General features: G+C 47.5%; 1 protein-coding gene and 1 long non-coding RNA gene across 2 annotated transcripts in view; one reads left to right on the top strand and one right to left on the bottom strand.

Annotated features, from left to right (window-relative positions):
- The first annotated feature begins 6,312 nt into the window (after nucleotides 1–6,312).
- On the top strand, nucleotides 6,313–9,346 carry LOC122363170. Its single transcript, XR_006253710.1, has 2 exons — nucleotides 6,313–6,465; nucleotides 8,308–9,346. It is a non-coding gene; the product is annotated as an uncharacterized LOC122363170 (long non-coding RNA).
- Nucleotides 9,347–20,991: 11,645 nt separating this feature from the next.
- The window catches only part of LOC122388456 (mucin-5AC-like), a 74,787-nt gene continuing 71,663 nt past the window's right edge, over nucleotides 20,992–24,115 (bottom strand). Inside the window, exon 7 of the mRNA XM_043383633.1 lies at nucleotides 20,992–21,855. Within this exon, the coding sequence (XP_043239568.1) occupies nucleotides 21,595–21,855 (261 nt within the window). The 3' untranslated portion in view covers nucleotides 20,992–21,594. The remainder of the gene's footprint in view (nucleotides 21,856–24,115) is intronic.

The following is a 24,115-nucleotide window of genomic DNA, read 5'->3' as shown; positions in this document are numbered from 1 at the left end:
TCGTCTGGGGATTAAGTGTAAAATCCCGAGCGGGGAATTTCAACAGTTCCCCTACTTTTCCCCAATCAAACTGTTCTTGAAAATGGGTCGGGGATAACGCACCCTTCCCCGTACGGGGAATCTGATCTTTTACCCGACCGAACCCCAACAGTGGGGTTTGATTGGGGAATGCTGCTCTTTCCCCGTACGGGGATCGGTGTGATTTCCCCATGTCATTTGAACATATTACCGATACAGTCGGGGAAGGGATGGGGAACATGGACCGTTCCCCGATCCGATAGGGGAATTGTACGTTCTCCCCAAGCTTTCCCCAACACTGTCCCCGCACTTTCCCCAACCGAATTGCTGGCTGGGTTGGCGCATTCTTAACCCTCGCTCGTATAGGGGGTCGAACGGACACCCCCCCCCCCTCGGTTTTCGCGAATAGCTCGCGTAAAAAGCGGCCGATCGCGACGAAACTTTCAGTACCCTCGCGTTAATCAACTTTACACCTACCCTGAAAATTTAAAGACCCTGACCCAAAGGACCTTTGACCTGTGACCTACTTTTCGAGACCATGTTTGGCCGGAATCGCGATTCGGCGAATGTCGGCTCGCATTAGCAGCGCTTTTGAAGTCTTTTCGTGGTTTCAAGCGTTCAAACATGTGATATGATGTTGCCCCCATGCATTAGGGTGGGTTTCAAGGTCACCTGAAGGTCAGGTCTGGTTGTTGACCTTTGGTGACCTCGGTTCACTTTTTCGAGTTTTACATGTTTCTAGGCCAGTTTTTGAGCTGAATTCGAATTTAACAACCATATGAACGTTTACGAAGTAGTTTTGGTGCCTTCGTAACATGTTACGAAGCTGTCAGAGGCGGTTGACATCTACTACGAATACCCGGCAGGACCTCTACTGGTTGACCTGACCTGACCTGACCCGATCTGGTCTAAATGAATGAAGACATCATCTGTGATCAAAACTAGCATGATATTCGTGATCAGCACCCCGAAAACCCCCATAGAATTCACACTTTCAGACGTTCTAACAGGTTCCGATTTTCCAGACGATGACCTAGGATCTTAACACGCGCAGTGGAAGGGTTGCGAGTACTACGCCCAGTGGAAGGGGGGGCAGATGTCGCCCCCCCCCCTAAAATCTCAGCTCCCACTGGAGCTAGAAAGACGAAATTTGGAGGGTAGGTGGGGGCCATGGGGAACTCTGTTGTGTGTGAATTTCATGACCCTACTATGCATTTCAGACCCCATGAGACCCTGTTTTTCGGCGATAATTTCTTCAGCTTTTGTCCAATTAGCTTGAAATTTTGGCATACGGTATTTCAGCTCAAGCGCCAATTTTTGTTAATATGGTCTCTTAACAAAATATCAAAATTTAGAGCACTTGTCGTTGGCTCGTAATGTTAATCAGTTTTTGCACCCGGATAGAGGCTCGCTCGCTGCCGCACCGGATTGGACAGGAGCGCTGGCCAATCACGTTACGCCGGGCCCAACTTAACTCCGCCCACTGGCCGTGACCGCGATGGGTCTATGCCGTTTCAGTCGGCGTCAGCACCGCGGAGAGGTCGGGGCAGGACCGCATACCTGTAGACAAGTGGAGTTGGCAAAGTTGTTTCGGGACTAAAGCCCAAAAATTATCCCTTCGAGGGCAGTGGTGTCCTCTTCTCCATATTTTGGTATCTTAACGTCGAACCAGCTCATAATATTCATAATGATCAGAGGCCAGTTTTACCAACAGAAAAATAGCCGCCTGCCGGATTTTTTTTTGCGTATGACTGCTTCAGATACGGAGCTTAAAAGGCAAAGCCCTATCTGCTTACGTGCCCATCGCGTTTACGCGTTTGTATGTAAAGCGGTCTTTAGGCGAAAATTTCCGGCAGGCGGCTATTTTTCTGTTGGTAAAACTGGCCTCAGAATCAGAGAGGATCAATTAGAAGCGAGCCGGCCGTAAAAGAAAAGATAGATGAACTCTTGGACTCTGGGCACTTATTTACGCCGGAGTTAAATGTGTTTAGTTTAATAGTTAAATTTAAATCAAACTGAAAAATTAGGTGTTAATTTGTGATAAATAAAAACAGAGTACCCCCCCCCCTCCCCACCGCGCGGAAGGTGACCGGGAGGCAGTGGCGGCGGAAGGTAATTCTGGATGGGGGTGCAAAGTTTTCTCAAGGGGCCCCTCTGGAAGTTGTGGGCCCCCCCCCCCTTCATTTTTTTTTTTGAGTGATTTTTATTGATTTATGAAAAACGAAGATTTTGGAAAACTATCCCCATACACACAAGTTCTGTACCTAAAAGGTTTGAAATTGCAGTGCACCTACCTATCTCAAATAATGAAAGCATAAAGAAGCGAATGCAGCTAGTTTTTTATCGGCTAATATTTTAGTCTACATAGTCACCACCCGCAGCGTCTCAAACCACTTTTCTGGATCCGCAGTGGACCATTGAGGGCCTTACGAGACCGTTCCAAGAAGACCGTGTTTAGAAGCCCCTTGGAAACCGACCACATAGAGACTCCTCCAGACTTTTTTTTTATAAATTTAGCTCGAATGTTTGAATGGACGGATTGACAGAGCCGAAGCCCACGCTAAGCAGAGCTTGTTGCGTAGACCCCGACCCCTACCGTCCGATCGCGCAATTCCGGGTAACGGGAGAATTTAGATGCCAAAGTTTAACGTGCCCTTCAAAGCCGGACACGGCCTGTCCCACTCAACTGACCTCAACTGGCTGCGGCTGCTCCCACCAACCGCAGACAATCCCCGTCAGGAGTCTCAAATATCGAGCGCCGGAGAGTCTCGAACCCGGGCTCTCACTACCGGGAGTCCAATGCTCTACCAACTGAGCTACGGGACAGCCTAGACAGGCTTCAGACTTACATGACTTCCCAGACTGAATGAGCCCTCCGATCAGGGTCGGTCCCTTGAAAGTTGCTGAAAGGTTTCAGAAGGCAGCATAGGCTCGAAAGTCTTTTGGGGGCTGTCAGAAACCAGCATCGGACCCCCAAAAAGCCTGTATGGAGGCCCTCCAAAGCCGGGATGGAGGCCACAGGAGCCGATGTTTATCCTAAAGAGCCGGTATGGAGGACTGAATAGAGGAAAGGGGTCTCAGTGGGGCCTTCAGGGGCAAGCGTTTGAGCCCAAAAAGCATGTGTGGGGTCTTAGAGGCAGGTAGACCCCTGGGGTATGCAAGGGGTCCCAGGAGCTCGCGTGTGAGTCCAAATATTTGGCTGGCGGCTACCAGAACTAGCATGGGGATTCTTAGAAGCCGCTTACCTAGATCCACATTTCATGGGTCATGAGTCCCAAGAGTCGATGTAGGGGCCATAAAAGCCGGTGTAGGGCCCATGGCCCAATAAGTTCCGACATTGAGACTCTCAGAGGCCGGCAACGGGGCACCAAGAGCAGATAAAGTGCCTCAACAAGCCAAAATGGGGCCTGAGAATCAGTGTGGAATTCCAGGAGCCTGCGTGAGCTCTCGGAGACCTTCGTACTTCGTAAGGTCCACAAAGGTCGTTGGGTCCTCTGAATCTGAACTCTGCGGGACCCTCAGAGGCCAGCATGTCTCCTGGCACCTGCCTGCGTTGAGTTGAGACCCTCCGAGGCTGTCGTAGGGTTCTTCAGAGGCCAGCGTTGGCCCTTGAAGCCTTCGTTAGGCCCTAGAAGCCGTCAAGAGGGCCCTCAGAGGTCAGCATGGCCCCTGGAGCCTGCCTGCGTCGAGACGCTCAGAGGCCGTCGTGGGGCCCTCAGACGCCAGCGTGGGCCTTTGGAGCTTGCGTTGGGTCTTAGAGACCATCATGAGGGCCCAGGAAGGTCGTCGTCAGGGCCCTCAGCCCCTCAGGGACCGTCCTGGGGTCCTCAGAAGTTGTTGTGATGGCCCTTAGAAGCCTTCGGAAGGATCATCAGAGGTCGTCAGGAGGGTCCTTGGCCATAGTGAGGGTCTTCATGGGCCCTCAGATACCTTTGCAGGGCTCTCAGAGGCCTTGGTAAGACCGCTAGAGGCCATCGTTAGGGCCCTCAATAGACCGTTGCAGGGCCCTCAGATGCCAGCATAGCCCCTGCAGCCTGGTTGTGTTGGGGCCCCCAAAGGCCGTCGCTGGGCTGTCTGAAGCAAAATGGGCCCTCAGACTTGAGTTGGGTCTAGGGCCGTCACGAGGGCCCTCAGAGAACGTCGTAGAGGCCAGCGGGGCCCCTGGAGTCCTGTGGGACCCTCAGCGGTCGTCATGAGGGCCCTTAGTGGTCGTTATAGGGCCCCAAGGGACATAGGTCGTCATGAGAGCCCTCAGAGATCATCGTAAGGGCCCTCAGAGGCCGTCATAGGGCCCTCAGAGGCCAGTGTGGCCCCTGGAGTCTCCTCGAGGCCCTGGAGTATCTGTGGGACCCTCAGCGGTCGTCATGAGGGCCCTTAGTGGCCGTTGTAGGGCCTCAGGGGACAGAGGTCGTCGTGGGAGCCCTCAGATATCGTCATAAAAGGGCCCTCTGAGGCCGTCGTGCGGGCCCTCAGATGCCGCATGGAGCACCAAACGCGGCTCGGGACACTTCTAGCCGGTGTGGGGGCCCCAAAGACTAGCATTGGACGCTCCTGACCATAATTGGACATCCCGGATGATTCCACATCAGTGTTCGTTTCCCGATCACTGGTTTTCGGGAGAAAATGTATTGGATGGTGCGACGGGCCCCTTGTACAGATTTTGGGGGTGCAAAAAGATATGTTTGCACCCCCATGTTTTTCGATGGGGGTGCAGCTGCACCCCCTGCACCCCCTATTCCGCCGCCACTGCCGGGAGGCCCACCGCCTGCCGGGTTAAGAAACACATTCTTTTTTATTGAATTGGGACGTAGTCTGACTGATACATAATTTTACGCAATCATTTGAAATCAACAGCGTCTTTTATGTGCGTTTTTACAAGCCCCGAATATTGTGTGGAATTAGATATTTTTGTGACTGAACAGTGAACGTACGTACGCACGTTTGTGATAAATACAATGTCAATGGCTTCAGCCAGTGCGTTACTTTTGCGTGTGTGTGTGTGTTTTTTTTTTTTTTTGCTCATTCGATGAAGTTACGGCTGCAACGACAACTGCACGGCAGCTACGCTCCATGCGAGCCGCCCCGGTGCGGCAGCCACCGCGCCGCCGCCCGCTCCACGCGGCCGACTGACCGGCCAAGGTCACCGCCCCGTCCGCCGGGAGGGCGGAGCTTAATGGTCACGTGTTTGTGACGTCACGCGTACGCACGGATAGCCTCTACTCCACTGACGGATTTACGGAGCCGATTTTAACATTACGAGGCAACGACAAGTACACTTAAATTTCATATTTTGTTAAGAGACCATATTGACGAAAATTGGCGCTTGAGCTGAAATGTGCATTGTGAAAATTTGAAGCAAATTGGACAAATATTGAATAAATTATCGCCAAAAAACAGGGTCTCATGGGGTCTGAAATGCATAGTAGGTCAATATCTTCAAGGTCAAATGAGGTCAAATGTGGTCAAATCTGCCATATTAGCGACTTTTTTGCGTTTACACGCCGATAACTCAATAAGTTACCGGCCGATTTTTTTTAATCTTTCACTATACGAAAGAACAAACATTTGTGAGTATGTATGGTGAATTTCTAGATAATCCAACAATAAATATGGCAGTTAGAAGCCTGCAAAGGGTAAGATGTCGCCGGCTGAGGCGGCATCGGCCGACGCGGGAAACGCGGCAATCACAATTTTGTGTTTACACACTCATAACTCAAGTTGTTACCGGCTGATTTTCAAAATTCTTTGACCATATGATTGCCTGTACATTTCTCAGTCTTCTCACCGAATTTGACGCGAATCTGATATAATCAGCGGTAAGGAGCGCGATGTAAAGACGGAACCGTCCCGCCCCGGCACAGTCTACAATTCAGGCGGCGCGTAACGGCTAGCGCCGGCCGCCGCGCCGCCGCGCCGCCGCGGCGGCAGGATGTTTGACTTTACACCGCTATTACCAGAAAAGTTGTGAACCGATTTTCTTACTTCTTGCACGAGAAGATCCGCAATTCAATTCTGGACAGGTAGCCGAAATTTCACATTGATATTATGCTTGCGGCGCGAGTTATTGGCGAAAAACAGGAGGGGTGGGCGAAATCCGCCCCCCCTTCCACTGCGCGTGTTAAAGGGGGTGCGGTTATTTTTTTTCATCTTAGTTTGCTATTTTGGGGCGATTTTGACAATTTCTGGCGCATTCCACTTCTTTACTTTAGCGGCCATAGGGCCAAGGCCAAGGCCAAGGCTATCTAAGGGGAGATGTGATGAATTGCAGCAGCAATACTTGGAATATAAAGAAGTAAAACAATTATGATGCCTATTATTTTTAATAATGACAGAAGGAACGTGGAAGAAAAAACATTTTGTGCAACATGTGAAAACAAGGAAATAGAATGAAAGAAGGGCTTCTACTTTTCATGCTCCCAAAACCAGCCATCTCATCATCATAGCATGGTAATGATAGTTTAAGTTTATGTTAAAAAAGAATAGGTGGAGCTGCTGCATAGGTCTTTGTGATGCCTCAAAGCCGTTTATTCAAGTCAGGCATGCTCTTGCAGACTGAACGTTCAAGTTACGAGACCCCATCATACCGCTCCAGTGGCTGGTGCTTGAGCTTGTCGAATACCTAAATGTTTTGCTCAGAAATTGTTTGCTTTATTGGTTTCTTGAGTTTCACCAGATAAAGATACAAGGTTGGCTGATTTGGTGTTAGTCATCCATATTAAAGTGCACTGTTTGTGACAAGATTATGGAAATTGTAACCTCAATAATGAAATTTCATGCTGTCAAAGCTATGAGATGCTGCCTTGAGTTTGAAATCAGGTAAACATGGATTGAAGCTGTTTTAAAAAAAAATCTGCTTTTTAGTAACTTTCACCTCATAATTTGTACCGTAAACCGGGGTGACAATGATACCCGGGGTGACTTTGATCATAGACCAATTTTGGGCCTCAAATGAGCAATTAGCTGCTGTGAACTATATTTTCTATGCCAATAGTTAAATAAAGCAATGAAGCATTATATCAGACACTTTGGGTCCCAGTTAGAATAATCATGTTCATGTCACAGCTTGTTTTTTAGTTGTCATTGGCATGAAGTATAAATTCGCTAACATCTCCAGCAAAAATAATGGCAAATATGAGAAAGACCCAGATAAAGAAAGAGAAAGGAAAGGCTTAGATACTGATGATGGAGGATGAGCATTGAGCTGCTCTATCTCAGTGGTAATTGGAGCGTCAATGGGAAGTGAAAAAGACAATCAGCTGGGAGGGGCATGAACAGTGTGGCAAGTGGTCCCACAGCCACCAGCAGACAAAGCGTGATGTAGAACAGGTAGCCTGTGGCTTAGGACATCTGTGACTGTTACTTAATCTTGAAGTCAGAGGTTAAAGTAGCTAATTTTGCTGCTTATAGCTCTGTAATGTCAGTTTAGACCCAGAGCTTGCAACTTTATTTTAATACCTCAATGATTTATAGTTTTACTGTAAAATGTGTGAGTTTTTGTCAAGCAAAGCCTTTGATTTTATTCAAAACATGTGATTTTATCACACAAGCCCCTTCTGAGGGCTCCTATGGCACACATAAGGTGATTTTAATGTAGTGATCATAGTCACCCTGACGTCTGGGTGAGAATGATCAATTTTTTGGTAAAAAAATAAAATATTTATGATAAATTTCAAGGCATTTATTGTACTCAGTTAGATAGAGAATTGTCCAATTGGTATGATGAAACAGTTTCCAGAGTGAAATCTCAAGTGATATACAAGATATTGTACCAAACTGGTCAAAAGTGATACAAAGTCACCCCGGTTTACGGTACTTATTCAATCTCAGAATGGGAGCAAGGCTGAATCACAATTATCTTTTGGGAAATGCTCTACAAAACTGCATTGTTTTTATTTCTGTGGCATAATTTTGTACCTAATTCAAAGACTTTCTCTGGTGTAGTTTGTAAGATTGTTTGAACTTCTACTTTCTGACCTGTTTGGTGCCAATAAATCCTGCAACCTATTTGGCTTATTTACCCATCTCTCTTGCCATTCCTACATATTTCATGTCAGTCTATTGCATAAATATTGTGTAGTTAACATACTTCATGATATACAAATGAATGGTACCTATAGAAGCTCGATGTGGGTAAATGAGAACCAATGAACCTATATTTTTTACAATGGCATCAAGTCCTCTTGTCACGGCCATGGATATCACAGAAGATTTTGCTGAACTGCGCAAGAGAATCCTGTGCAAGGAAATGTTTTGCATGATTTAGCTTAACAGCATAATTTTTTTTCCCAGTTGCATTGGAGCTCTGCTGGAGTTTGCTGATGACAGGATGCTGAAGGGCTGAAGCTAGTAGCTCTGAGTCCAAGTGTCCACTAGCTCAAGATGCGACGCCGCCGCGTCGCCGCCGTGCGGCACTCCGCGGAGACTGGGACAGCGGTCATGATTGAAGACACCGCATTTCCCACCTGGACTGTCCGGTCGGAGACTGGTAATCCCTCCGGTGAGCCGCACACCGTGGAGCTACTGCACGGCGCGTGTCCACCCGCAGCGCAGTGCCAGCAACGGTGCCGTGAGTGCGACATCTGCGTGCATATGACGCAGTGCGACTGTCACGACTCGCGGCTCGGTGTTCTGTCAGTGTGACAGTGTGGCTCGCGCTCGTTTTAGCGAGGTGCTCTGTTGTATATAAGCACCTTGATGGAGACCTATGTGCTGCTGCTTGAGTTTCAATGTACAGTTTTATGCATCAAACTAGCGTAAGTAAATGGCTGTCAGAGGTCAATTTGAAGCGCAATTATTACCCGTAACCCAGCTGGGTTGAGCGAGTCATGTGATTAGTCCCATGAACGTACTGTTTCGATGTCGTCAGTCGTAGACTTTTGTAAACCATTCGTTTCGGAGCTCTGTGTTGTGTTGTTCGGGACCGCAGTTGTTTGAGCAGTTTGCTTTATGCGTCGTACGCTGACAGAACGCTGGTCGTACACAAGTCATGTGTTTCCTTTCGCCCCTAATGGGTTACTGCGGTACGTATGCAGTTGGAATGTGTCTCGAGACATTAACTGGTCGCACTTGGTTGTGAAAATGACACTAGCTGGTCGCACCTGGTTTCAAGCTGCGCTTGGAAATCGTGCAATTTTATTTGTATTTTGCAATGCAATTTTATTGCCGTTACCGTATTGGTAGATAGTGTCAAAAGTTGGCCATTTGATGCGTTGTCACTTGTCAGACGCTGTTGCCTTAGTACTGACGAATTGATGGGCCGCGTTTGTGTTCCTGTGAAGATACGGATCTCAATATAAGGTGATTCAGAGGTAGGAACCTGAATGCATTCGTTCAGACTTTTCATTTTATAGGGATGCACTGCTTCATGAGCAAGAACGAGCATGGCTCTGGTTGAGCGAAGCGCAATCGATATTTGTTATCGTGTTTGTAGACTGTGGCCACAGGCCACATTTACATCACTATTCAACTCCACGCACCAGCATTATTTAACTGCTTGAACCTATACTTCATTTCGCTAAATTTCGGGGTCGTCAACCTACGGTCCGTGGCCGTTACGTTTGGCCAATAACTAGATTTTATACATATTAACTGGTTCATATAATCACAGCATGATGCCCCGGACAATTTTTATTTGATTCACTGATAATGAATGTATCCCAGTACCGCACAAACTGAGACTGAAACTGGACAACTCGCTTTTCGAGGTTCAAGTTCATTATCTTCAGATGTTATGGTATGGTAAGCATTTAATGTTCGAAGAAAATGGTCAGCGTTAGCAGTGCTAAGCGGTATTTTGAGCTTTCAGTTATTTCAATATTTGTTTATGCTATTATTCTTGTGATATCTCCTGTCAATTTCACGCGGAACATATAGTATTATCTTATACAATCGCGGTAACTACATATTTTCTGCCGGTTACTGTTATTATCATTGATGTTTCGCTAATGTTTCGCTACGAGCGTGGCTCAATTCACATTGTTATTATATTGGCATTCAAGATTTAAGAATAAACATCTTTTAATGCTTTCCAATTCCATCAAAATGTCAATATGCAAAAAAAAAGTTATAAAAATTGCAGCAGTTTTGTGAATCAAAAATAGCTGTAAAATAGGCCTGTATAACTTCAACAACAGTGCGCCGAGAAACGTCTAAAAACGCGTAAACAAAAACTAAGATGTAAAAAAAATAACTGCACCCGTTAAAGGGACTATCCCACCTTCAAAAAAGTACCGTTTAGGATTCGGAAATGCTACTCATGATATTTTGACGAATTCTGCAAGTTTTTACGCGTTTTCATCGTATACTTTTTGAGATATTGCAATTTTCGTATTTCATCGTGACGTCATTTATATCGAATCTGTGACGTAATGAAGGATTTACTTCATGTCAATGTGAGGGGAAATTTGGTAGTAAATATATTTGCTCTCAAATATGACGCGGCTCATACAATAACAAGAGTGTCTCTGATTGGCTTGTTCGTAAATCAAGTGATACTTCACTTGAATGTGTGACAGGCGTTCAAAAGGCAAATGAGTAATGATGTCATCAAATGGCCGTTAATAGTTAAGAGATAGGGCCTTAGCTAAGGCCCACTTTTCAAATGAAGGGAACGAATTTCTTTAACACCACGAAACTGAGGATATTGCGACCAGAATATATAGTGGTTTCTGAACCTGGCCGCCAACTTGGCTATCACAACTCAGAACCAATGCAAAGGTGCGACAGTCCCTTTAAAATTGGGTATCATCGGCTTTCTCTCGTCACGGGGCAACACGCTCGTTTTTTTCCGCGAAGCTCTAGTTAGCTCGATCCATTGACCTATAATAAGTACTATAGTAGGGGAAAGTGGGTGTATTGCGCCCTCCTAACCAATTGCGCCCACCAACATTCCCACGGATTCAATGGCATGTTAAGAATTTTGTGTTCGAAAACATTATTTTCACCACTGAATAGTTCATTTTGTGGCCCAAACTCTCCGATGAAGCCAATCAGCAAGGCCTATTACGCCATCAAAGATGTTATGGCGTTTTCTTAGCTTTTTTGCAGTATTTTGAACCGTTGGCTATAAAAAATTTGCGATATTTGTGTGATTTTCAGAGTGATATTTAGAAAGAAACCCCCATTTTTCATTGTATTTCACTGAAACAGTAAACTTCTTTCAACATCTTTATGATAACCTCTACGCTTTTATTAAAAAGTACCTCAACTTTAATTGCGCCAGGGGGGCGCAAACAGAATAATGGTGTAGCTATTGCATCACGACAGTATGAATGCATCATTAACTGATTGCAATAAAGAAGGAGTTTAAGGTCAGGCACGACAGGCCCGCTGTCGTCAGTCCGCAAATAATTTCTCTCGTCAAACTTATAATGCAGCTGCCATTTAGGCTACGACTTGTGGTGCAATTGACAAAATACGACATTTTCAACATGGACTCAGACGTGAGAAGTGACAGCTATGATAAAAAGTAAAAACTGATGTCATAAAGTTGTCAAAACGATAAAAATTATTAATTTTGAGAGAAACGATTGAAAATTTAACTGTATAGGCGCATACGCTCACATATATCTAGTCGGTTACAGTAAACGTTTTCGTTGCACTTTTACAAGCGTACGGATACATGTAAAGTTATCTACCTGGGCAAAAAACATCGCGATTTATATCTACATTTATTATTTGTCCAGCCTGAATAACATTATAAATGTTTAATTAAGCCGCAATGACATTAGACTGCCGGGGTGTATGCATTCCGTCTCATTCACTTAGCCATGTTAAAGTATAGGGCGCAATTGGGTTCTAATTGCGCCATCCCCCTGGCGCAATTTACTGCAGTTGTTGGCAAATGCGCCCTGTTGCATGTTTCTGAAAAACAGCTGTCAGAAGCAAACGAAACATTCTTAATTGATCGGGAGGCTCTTAATTCGTAGCCAAGCCCAATGAGTTCTCATTGAAATGGTTACCAGTGCATGCTTATATCTCCAGCGGTTTTCTTACAATTAGCCTGTACTACAAACTACAAACTGTACTACAAACTGTAGTAGCTAGAAAGTTGAAATTTTAAGACAAGGTGTCAAGTTAACCCTCGCCCTGGCAGGGGGGTCGATGCGACCCCCCCCCTAAGGTTTTCGAAGATAGCGTAAAAACGGCGGCGCGCAGCGCCGCCAAATTTGGCACAGCCTATGGGGCAACCTTTTTACATATGACCTAAAAATGTCAGGTCCGGGTGACCTTGGGTCAGGTCAACAGGTCAGAAAAACCGGTGCAAGGTCATTGTTAAAATTAAATTTTCTTTTTGCACCTGTCCAACTCACAGTTTTTGACTGATTTCCTTCGAACTTTCAGGCTGTGCTAAGTTCACCGAGTTGTATAACATGTAGTTCGGGTTTTTTGATGTCACTGACCTGAGGTCAGTTAGAGGTCATTACGTCGTAATGTTAAGCCTATGGCAAAATACTAAATTCGGGAAATACTGAAGATATGCGCTTCGTTCTATCACTTTTATGCTTGGAAACCACGGTACTTAACAGCAGGTCACTTGGTACTCCTTTGTTTGGTGTACTTATCCATGGGTCAGGTCAAATGAGGTCAACTGAGGTCAAATGACGTTTTTGCCAATAACTTGGCACATAATGACGCTAGAGCTTAAAAAATGGTGTCATTGTGTTTCTTGTGATCAGCCGAATCGAATGATATGCGATACGATGCAATTTGGTTAATTTGAACTTAATTAATTAATTAAAGTTTACTTAAGATTTAATAAAACTTTAAGTTCACTTAAGCAAGCTAAAAAGTATACCATTCGTCGCGCCTTGACGTGCTGAGTTCACTGGTGTTTTTCTTTTTGCTCTATCTTAATTAGATCAAAAGTTATAATAGAAAAACTTTTGACCTGTTTTTAGCAAAAAAATTACATTTATACCCCCCCAAAAAAAACCTAAATATTGACCTAGAGCAACCAAATTTGCACAGGGGCGAGAACTCCAGGGGGCCCACCTACATACCAAATTTGGTGTTTCTAGGTGCCATAGGAGCCAATCGCGAGGGGGGCTCGCATCGACCCCCCCCCCCCCCCCCTGCCAGGCCGTGTTATGAAAAATGCCCTGCCAGGGCGAGGGTTTGCTGCTGAAGGTACCGCAAGTTTCGTGTTGATCCGTCAAACGGTTTAGAAGATAAGGTCGAAAACTGGAGGGGGGCTCTGTAGAGCCCCCCCCCCCCAGTCAAGCGCGGGTTAACGCTCTTTCTGTAGGGTAAGGTACTTAATTAGCGACCCTTTCCTATTTGCGAATTTCCTTTCTACAGAAAACCTGGCAAGAGAAATCGGGGTAAAAACAACGTCAAAAGGTCTGCCATACTTTAATTATCAAACTAAATTCTTTTCCGGTTGTCTCAGGCGTTGCATTTTTTACCATCTTTATTATGGGAAAGCCCATACACCTATTAGAGACCCTCCCAAGTCGCTAATCGGGACGTTAGTTTTTTTGCAATGAGTTTGCCAAAATGTTCACCACAAGTAAATTAGTGGCTATTGGGACAGAAAATGAATGGATTTTCATAGAAAAAATGAACGATCTATCCGAAAATCAAGCCGGTAATACAGTAGCACCCATAGAGCGTGAGCAATGATGGTTCAAATTAAGGGGGTCGGTAATTAGGCACCTTACCCTACTTTGTCCTCGGATTTAACCTCAGGTCAACAGTTTAGCCTCCAGAGGGCAAAAACTAACAATATCCGTTTTTCGAAGTGTTTTTTTTTTATAATAACTCTTAACTCAAGAAAGGTAAGTACGACATTTATTTTTATAATGTGACGGGGAATAATGTGTTTTCTGTTACACTGTATGTAGTACCTAAGTTCACGAACGTGTTTGCAACACAATGCCGAGGCATGACCTCCGGTGATGAAATCTGATGGAAGATCAAACTCAAAACGCGAATGCTGCGTGCTCATCGTTTATTGTGGCTCACATATGCAGGCTTTACTGTACGTCAAGGTCTATGTGCTAGTTCAGGCTAAAGTCTCAACATTCGAGACGAACACACGGCGTACCGTCACTACCTGTGACGGTGGGTGCCTGTTTGGACTAGGTACACTCAGCGCCGCCCGGCTGGCCTATCTCATTTCACGTCTCGGCGATGGCTCCAGCGACGTCTCCTCCTCCTCATTTGATCAGCCTGTGCGCCCCCGCACACCACCCGTCCGGCGTATCTAGCCATTACATTTTCATGTCTGACTAGAGACGGTGGTAATCGACTGTGGATCGCTTCCAGAACTGTCTGTGATTACATTGTGTACGTCAATAATTGCTATAAGACTAGGGAGGAAGATGTTGACGGTCAGTGTGCCGCTGGGAGCAGCCTGTGCTCGGTGACGGGTGGAACCGGTGGATCAGGACAGGGTGGACGGCCGGGTCCCCGGACAGATGTCTGGGCAAACACATCCCAACTCTGAACCCGCGCACTGCTGGGGTCTGCACTCTGCGTGGAACGCGCCCTGCTGGGGGGGGGGGGGGGAGCTATATCCTGCGCCGTGCTGGTGGCCTGTGTTTTCCGTGTCGTGCTGGGGGAGGGACGTATTCACGCCCCCCCCCCCCCTGTCTAACTCGGCTCCTGGGCCGCGTGGCGACACGCAGTAAGCGGCATTCGGAAAGGCGTCACAAATAATGACGGAAGCACTTCGGTCATTTTTGGGTCAGGTCAAAGGTCAGGTCACCAAAGGTCATCAAAGGTCAAATCTAGTTCATTTCAACATTTTGGAAACCGCCAACGGCTATCTCGGAAACCAAAAGAGCTACAGCGCCGCGGAAAAGCGTAGTCGCCAGCCCTTTATAGACTTTTCTGAGTATTGTTCTCATATTTGACAGCAGGTCAACGGTTTAGCCTCCAGAGTTTAGACCAGTGGCGGCGGAAGCCGGGGGGGGGGCACGGCGCCCCCCCCCCATCTTCCAGGGTGGGGAGGGGCAAACATATATTTTGCCCCCCCCCCCCAAAAAAAAAAAATTGTTATCGACGAAGTATCACAATACTTCCATACTACGTCATGAACATATGCCAGTTTGGCTGAGTACCTTTTTATTAACCCGCGCCCGGCTGGGGGTCCTGGATTTCCACGCCCTGCTGGGGGGGGTGTCTGAACACCCCCCCCCTTCTAACTCGGCTCCTGGGCCACGTAGCGATACGCGGAAGGCGGCGTTCGAAAGAGCGCCAAAAATAATGACGAAATCACTTTGGTCAATTTTTTGGTCAGGTCAAAGGTCAGGTCACCAGAGGGATCATTGAAGGTAAAATTTTGCCGATTTCCAGGTCGAATGTCGACAATTTCCAAGAAGCCAACGCATAACTCGGGAACCAATAGAGCTACAGCGCCGCGAAAAGCGCATTCGATAGCCCTATTAACGCCCTTTCTGAGTAGGGGAGAGTGGGGTAATTTGGCCGCTTTTTTTAGAAAACGATATAACTTAAAATTGACGACACATTTCTGCTTTTCCTTAACGCTGGCAGGTGTCGCATTCATTTTACTTTACTGGACAGTGAACTTGGAATGATTGAGTAACTACTTATATTGAAATTGTGGCGTATTACAAAGGTCTGCAAGGCGGCCAAATTGCCCCACTAGCAGGGTTATTTGGCCGGTGTTAGTTTGCGGTCGGGATTTTCTGTTAGGTATATTGCGAGTCAGCTTCAGATTCAGCAATGACGTGTGTCCTATGACGCATTTGCCGCATTTTGGAGGTTGGCTCAGGGGTCACAGGAGTCAAAATAGCCAAATTAGCGGCTCTAGATGCGATCACAGTTTTTTACCAATAACTTTTAAAGTAATCAAGCTAGGCCAAAACTTCGAGTACCATCGTAATTCTCTCGTCAGTCCGCATCGAAAGATATATGTGTTGACCTTGAGAAGTCAAGGTCAAAGGTTGAACTCAGGTCACGTTGCATCAGGTCGCTTGACCTCAAGGTCACGTGATTTCAAGGTCATCATGCATATCATTCGATGCGCCTTGGCGAGCTGAACAGAATGAGACCATTTGTGCGGCTGTGCCATTTTTATGTAAGGATTTATTAGCAAAAAACGTTTGGTAACCTTTGATGACGTCACATGCTCTTACAGTTGACCAATCGGAAGTAAGGCATCAAAGAAGTCAAAGTTGGTCATGAATCATGTTATTTATGGTACAATTGACCATGAAAACTCGGCCGTCCCAGCATAGTGACCATGAGCGCACCGGCCAAGTTGCCCCGCTAGTCCCGGCCAAATTACCCCATATTGCCATTCTGAAATTTTTTGTCTATAAAGTCATCACGGCTTTACGGAATTAGATAAAATTGCTCTTGGAACTGCTGAACACCCCCAAGAATGGCGCTATACTGTCTGAATTCGTTTTTAGCCCAAATACTAGGGGAAGCGGGGGGAGCACCGCCACCTTAAGCATTTCTGCTCACCGAGCTGATATGCGTAGTAAAAACGAAGCTCTTTTGCATTCATGTGAAAGTAGGAATGTTTTCCTACATGTTGGCATAGTTTCCAGCGCTCCATTATAAAATTTCGCTACTTTACAGACGTCGAAAACAAGTCCTGCATTTTTCGTCCTCCAAAAAATGTGCGGGTAGCACCGCCACTGATGGCGATGTTATCCACAGATCGGCCTTACGGTAACAGCCACCCTTGGAAGCGTTACTGCTGTCTGAAATAGTAACTCAAACTCATATAAGACACACAATAGTTGGTTGTTAGTTTGTCACAGATCAGACTGTTTGTTGCGGACAATATGCATACAAAGCATGACAAATTCACGTTTATTTCGAAACATCCAGTGAAGTCAAGCGTGAGGTTAAAAAACAGACAACGTTTGCGGCCTAACTAAAGCTCTTCTCCGAGCTGAGTGAATCATCATTGCGGCTTTATCCATTTTGCCACCCCTTGGGGTAGCACCGCCGAGTATGGCGGTGTTACCCCACTCACAGTCATGGACCGACAACGCCCCGACAGCAAAACAAGCCGGGACGCGATTCTTCTGTAATTCGTTTCTCAACAAAGAGCACTTCATGCCCTCAAATTTAACGTAAAAATCAAGGCATTTTGACTTGAAATGACCACTTACTTGCTGCTCAAACATGCCAAATGATTACAACGATGGACTGAAATTCACAAAATGGGCAATTGCGATCTCAAAATCAAATAAATCTTAGCGAAACCTACCTCACGCGGCGTCCCGCTTCCGTTCGGACACCGAAATGGCGGGTGTTTACATTTACAATTCAGAGTTTTGCCGATAGAGAGGATGGCGGTGTTTCCCACATGGCGGTGCTACCCCCGCTTCCCCTACATGTTATACAACTTTGTAAACAGAAGTAAAAGTTACCATTTTCTTGTGAAATTAACGTTTTATTAATTTTGAATAAAACTACGAGGGGCAAAGTTTTCACATTTGTCCTCCAGTTATTTCTACCCATGACAAAGGAATAGAGACTAGAGTTATTTCACTCACTTTTATTAGACATCGTACAGGTGGGGCGGCCAATTTACACCACCGGCCAAATTACCCCACTCTCCCCTAATTCTCTCAGATTTGACCTAACGTCAACGGTTTTGCCTGCAGGGGGCAAAAACTGCAAAAATAGCCGATTTTTCGGAAACAGTGTTTCTACAATAACTTTTGACCCAAGCCTTGTACGAGCTTACTTTTACCGGCATCGTGTTCCTCTCGTCAAGACGCATCGAATGAACTATAACTTGACCTTGAAAGGTCAACTTGAAAATTTGACCTCAGATCAAGGTCATGATCTGACCGGAAAAGGTCATGTTGCATATCAGTCGATTCGTATCGTCGAGCTGAACACATATAAGGCGTTTTCACCGCTCTAGCATGTCTCTATCAAAAGTTATTTGCGAAAACTGTTAGGCACCATTCGTGACCTGAGATGACCTCAGGGGCGTAAATAGGGGTCACGGACACCATTTTCATGTTCAGTGTGTCGAAACCACTTGTAATTAAGTGTTTAGGAGTGTTTATAATGTCTTTCGTCCAAAAGAGGCGCATTTCAATTTTCTCCCATTGACTTATAATGGGGAGGTCGCAAAATTGACCTGACCTTAGGTCACCGATATCAAAATTCCGAGATATACATTTTATAGATACTGTTACCCTTATCAATCGCTGAAAGTTTCAAAGCGATTGGTCACTCGGTGTAGCTATGGCAGACATTGAAACTTTTTATGAGGTGAGGTCACTTCAAGTGACCTGGTGACCTGACCTTGAATGACCTTGGTCTGAAATTTTCACATGTGTAGAATTGATGTATGATAAGGTGTACCAAAAACGGCGCGCCGCCGTTTTTTAGATATTCGCGAAAAACCACAAGGGGGGTGTTCAAACACCCCCCCCCCCCCCAGCAGGGCGCGGGTTAAGTTGTTAGAGCGAGTAACTTGGATTGATATTGTTGTCAATGTCGTCGTACATATTTTGATCACTTATGCGCTAAGTGCTAACATTTTGCAGTGCGAGTGTTACCAACCAAAAAGGTTTGCGATAATTGGCTAGCTTTAATGACGTCATTGGTTTAAAGGAAGCAAGTTGTTCAACGCGAACAACAGTCACGGTGCCACAGATGCAACACGTATTTAAACTGAACTGGCCGCAGTGGTGCGGGAACCTGGGGGGGGGGGGGAGCTAGCAGCGCTGAGCCCCTCCAACTTTTCGGCTGAGGGGGGGGGGACTCGTAATGTATTTGAGCCCCTCCAACTGGAGGAATCGAAATTGGAAATCTACAAACATAATTTCATAGATTCATATACACCTTTTCGAAATGTTAACCAGAAGCAACCTTCATTATGGAGCGTTCTAAGGCAGAAGATTGTGACAAGATGTAAGCACGTTGATGCTAAAATCGCGCTTTGCGACTGTTTTTTAAGAATTTATTTATCAAAAACCGAACCCGCGTCTTGGCTCACTTGACCTGACCTCAGAGGTCATCGGTTGACCTGAGACCTTAAAATCGGGTACTAGTTGCTGTGTCTCCTATTAACGGCACACACGCTCGTTTTTTTCTGCGACGCTCTAACTCCATCAGGGGCGAAAAACGACAAGGGGGTCGTACCAACCCTCCCCCGGCCGGCGTGTATGTAGAAAACCCAACAGGTCCGGCGGGGTTAACTCTCGCCCTTATTGGTGTTTTGCTAGCCGCAAACGCACAGGGCGGGGCTAGGTTATTGGTTGACCTTCCAGGTCAGGTCAGTGACTCAAAAGTCGGGAAAATCGGGACCTGTTAAAACTTTGGAGAGTTAGGTTGTTATGAGGTTTTCGGAGCGCTCATCACGAATTTCATGTTAACTTTGATCACCGATGATGTCTTGATGTTTTTAGGCCAGATCGGGTCAGGTCAGGTCAGGTCAACCAGTAGGCGTCTTGCTAGCTGTCCATAGTAGATGTCAACCACCGCTGACAGCTTCGTAACATGGTACGAAGGCGCCAAAATTACTTCGTAAATGTTTAAATGGATGCTGAATTCGAAATCAGCTCCAAAAACTAGCCTAAAATATATGAACCCAGAAGAAGTGAACTAAGGTCATCAAAGGTCAATGACCTTGACCTGACCTTCACGTGACCTTAACGACACCCACCATAATGCATGGGACCATGCCATCATTTCACATGTTTGAACGTTTACAATCACAAAAAGACTGGAAACGAGCGGATAATAGCCGTTTTTACGAAGGGCTTCCTTGCGAATGTCCATCTAATTTGAACAAATCTGCACCAAATGTGCATCTGATCTGCACAAAATGTGTACTAGATGGCCGTCGTGAAATACTCCTGAGCTGAATGTTCAAATTTTGTTCTCCTTTCCTTGTTCTCCTTCTGAACTAGGTTGAACAAGATTTTCATTGGACAAGATTGTTGACGGCCTTCCTGTGAAACGAGACTCGATGAGTTCTTAAACTCCCTAGTTATTTTGTAACAACCCTAGGTTCGTTGCATACTAACTAGGGAGTTGCAACGTTCCCTTACTATTTATATATAACTAACTAGGGAGGTTGCAACGACCCTAGTTTCGTTACAACGTCCCGGAACGAGCAGTTATTTTGTAACGTCCCTAGGGTCGTTGCAAACAAACTGATCGTTCAGGCAGGTTCCAACCGCCCTAGGGTCGTTGCAAACTAACTGAAATCGCATACTCCCTGTAACATATACAAAAACTAATTCAATGATATTTGAAATTAACAAACAGATTTTACTCGCAATCTCAAACAAAAGTTGAATTTATTTGCGTTTCATTAATTTAATCAGCTGGCAACGATCACCCATCGTCCTCGATGTAGTTGAACCTGGCGCACTCAGATAGTGTTCGAAATTTGTGACGCTTACTTGTTGCTATGGCGACCGAGCAGTACCTACGCTTTTAATTCGTCAAGAAGTGTCTGCGAGCACACTTTTGAACACAGTCTTTATGCGTCAGTTTGCGTGACGCGTCATACAAACATGCCTCGTGAGGCTCCAAAACCATTCAATTCATCTCCTTCAAAAGAAGTGTTTTGTAACATTTTCGATATGTTTTTTGGGCTTAATTGCTAGCTCCATTCATCCTATCTTGCGTGAGGATAGTCATCACTCGGGGACCAGTCGTTGAAAGCAAGGAACAACGACGAGGAGAATTGGTCTTGTGAAAAGTCGCAGCGATTGCATAGAGCATTAAATGACGAAAACATTTTTACCCCCCACCGCCTCAGGCGATCACGTGCTGTCACCCACCTGGGTTAGGACAGGCTGCAGAACACAAAAGAGGCGAGCATATGATGCTGCAGAGACTCAAAGAGATAGTATACATGTAAAAAGATAATGTAAAACTTACTGCGCATGGAGATTACTTACATTGATTTACTGAGTGCAGCTGCACCTTTTAACTAGTTTGTCAAACTAAGGACTACATAATGAAGGTATTATAATCGCAGTGGCTCTGAAGAGAGCGTTGTACACTTCATTTTTACAGCGAATCAATGCGAAATTTATTTATTCAGCGATAGAACTAATCCAGAGGTACCTAACTAATCCAGAGAGCGGGGCACTACGAGTATAGACGACAGCCGTGACCTTCATGGATGCAAGTCCTCGCAGCTTTGATCATTTCGTTACTTGTGCCTGAGTTACCTACATGTATGGTGTATGTATGCATGTGGGTATGCACGTGTGTATGAACATTTCAGGCCTCATGTACCGATACCTATCTAGTTGAAGTCGGAAAGTTACTTTCGTAGTCATCGAACCTGCATTGGCAAATTCACATGCACCAGCTCAGCTCATCACATAAGTCTACAGGTGCTCGTTACAATCGCTATGCAAATTGTCACGGTTAGTTTTTTACCAGTGGGTGTCCGGTACAAGGCAATTAAATTAATCGCAATCTCCCTAGGTAGGTATTTTAGTGCAAGGGTCTTCCAGGACACCGCTTTCAGTCTATTTAGAGCCTAGTACATACATAATACATACAGTCGAGGGTGACAGCGATTCTGCTGGGTTGGCAGCGCGCTGCTACAGTGCAGGGGGCGCCGCTGAATGCGGTGGTCAGCCGGTGGAGACGGTGGCGTTATTCGGGCACAATCTTGCAGCACCTCATGGTCGTCCAGGGGTCTTTGTTAGTGGGATCTCGCGCCAGGGCGGTCACGGCGTAGTACGGATCGCAGGAGATCGGCACATCTTTGACGAACGTCCGGGTGCTCGACTGGCCGTGGTCGACCACGTAGCCGCCGCCGATGGTCACGCACAGGGCCTCAATGGCCGTGTTGGCGTTCGTTGCAGTGTCTTGTATGGCGATGATGACGCTGTTGTCCGGACAGGTGGCCCCCGGCTGTGGAACAGTGACAGGGGCCGCTCACAGAGGGAGTCGGTGACAGGGGCCGCTCACAGAGGGAGTCGGTGACAGGGGCCGCTCACAGAGGGAGTCGGTGACGGGGGCCGCTCACAGAGGGAGTCGGTGACAGGGGCCGCTCACAGAGGGAGTCGGTGACAGGGGCCGCTCACAGAGGGAGTCGGTGACAGGGGCCGCTCACAGAGGGAGTCGGTGACAGGGGCCGCTCACAGAGGGAGTCGGTGACAGGGGCCGCTCACAGAGGGAGTCGGTGACGGGGGCCGCTCACAGAGGGAGTCGGTGACAGGGGCCGCTCACAGAGGGAGTCGGTGACGGGGGCCGCTCACAGAGGGAGTCGGTGACAGGGGCCGCTCACAGAGGGAGTCGGTGACAGGGGCCGCTCACAGAGGGAGTCGGTGACGGGGGCCGCTCACAGAGGGAGTCGGTGACAGGGGCCGCTCACAGAGGGAGTCGGTGACAGGGGCCGCTCACAGAGGGAGTCGGTGACGGGGGCCGCTCACAGAGGGAGTCGGTGACAGGGGCCGCTCACAGAGGGAGTCGGTGACAGGGGCCGCTCACAGAGGGAGTCGGTGACGGGGGCCGCTCACAGAGGGAGTCGGTGACAGGGGCCGCTCACAGAGGGAGTCGGTGACAGGGGCCGCTCACAGAGGGAGTCGGTGACGGGGGCCGCTCACAGAGGGAGTCGGTGACAGGGGCCGCTCACAGAGGGAGTCGGTGACAGGGGCCGCTCACAGAGGGAGTCGGTGACGGGGGCTGCTCACAGAGGGAGTCGGTGACAGGGGCCGCTCACAGAGGGAGTCGGTGACAGGGGCCGCTCACAGAGGGAGTCGGTGACAGGGGCCGCTCACAGAGGGAGTCGGTGACGGGGGCCGCTCACAGAGGGAGTCGGTGACAGGGGCCGCTCACAGAGGGAGTCGGTGACGGGGGCCGCTCACAGAGGGAGTCGGTGACAGGGGCCGCTCACAGAGGGAGTCGGTGACAGGGGCCGCTCACAGAGGGAGTCGGTGACGGGGGCCGCTCACAGAGGGAGTCGGTGACAGGGGCCGCTCACAGAGGGAGTCGGTGACAGGGGCCGCTCACAGAGGGAGTCGGTGACGGGGGCCGCTCACAGAGGGAGTCGGTGACAGGGGCCGCTCACAGAGGGAGTCGGTGACAGGGGCCGCTCACAGAGGGAGTCGGTGACAGGGGCCGCTCACAGAGGGAGTCGGTGACAGGGGCCGCTCACAGAGGGAGTCGGTGACAGGGGCCGCTCACAGAGGGAGTCGGTGACGGGGGCCGCTCACAGAGGGAGTCGGTGACAGGGGCCGCTCACAGAGGGAGTCGGTGACAGGGGCCGCTCACAGAGGGAGTCGGTGACGGGGGCCGCTCACAGAGGGAGTCGGTGACAGGGGCCGCTCACAGAGGGAGTCGGTGACAGGGGCCGCTCACAGAGGGAGTCGGTGACGGGGGCCGCTCACAGAGGGAGTCGGTGACAGGGGCCGCTCACAGAGGGAGTCGGTGACACAGGCCACCGACCAGGAAAGGAAATGTATGTAGAACCCCCTAAGTGTGCGCGGGTTAAAGTACAAACGGTAGAAGTGTCGTAAGATTTGTCCAAAACTGATGTCCTACAATAAAATGTTTTTTTTTAACCCGCGCCCAGATGGGGTCTGCCGAGCAACGCGGTCTGATGGGGGGGGGGGCCATTTTGGCCCCCCCCCCTCAGATCTCGAGAACCACGCAACATAGCGACAAGCGGTAAACGGTGTTGGATAGCCCCAACGGGGAACTACCTTGTGACCCAATTTCATTGACCTCGGTCAAACCGATGACGTCACAGGTCAGGTCAAAGGTCGAATTTTCACCGTTAACAGGCATTTCAAGAAATGCGTTGTAAAATCGAGTAAAATGCATTTCATTGAAAATCATCGATGGGGAAATGTTCTTCAAACACATAGTTTGCTATTTGAGGTCACTGATACCAGGTCAGGTCACAGAGGTCAGGTCACTGGGGGGTCACAATATGAAAGTGTCGTGTGATACATGTTTTATGGTCCATTTTACATGACAAATGCGATTATGTGGGTCAGACAGACTTTAGGGCCAGCTTAGGTCACGTTTTGGTCAAGGTCAGGTCAAGGTCAGGTCAAATTAGGTCAAATTTCAAAGTTGATATTTTTGCATAAAATGGGTATCGATTCGATGCAGCTCGTCACGGGGAGTTCAATGGTGGTCTCCGTTTTGCGCTACGAGGTCTAGA

The sequence above is a fragment of the Amphibalanus amphitrite genome, unplaced genomic scaffold, assembly GCF_019059575.1.
Source record: "Amphibalanus amphitrite isolate SeventyFive unplaced genomic scaffold, NRLGWU_Aamphi_draft 000000F_arrow, whole genome shotgun sequence".
Lineage (NCBI taxonomy): Eukaryota > Metazoa > Arthropoda > Thecostraca > Balanomorpha > Balanidae > Amphibalanus > Amphibalanus amphitrite.
This window is presented reverse-complemented; position numbering and strand designations above follow the sequence as displayed.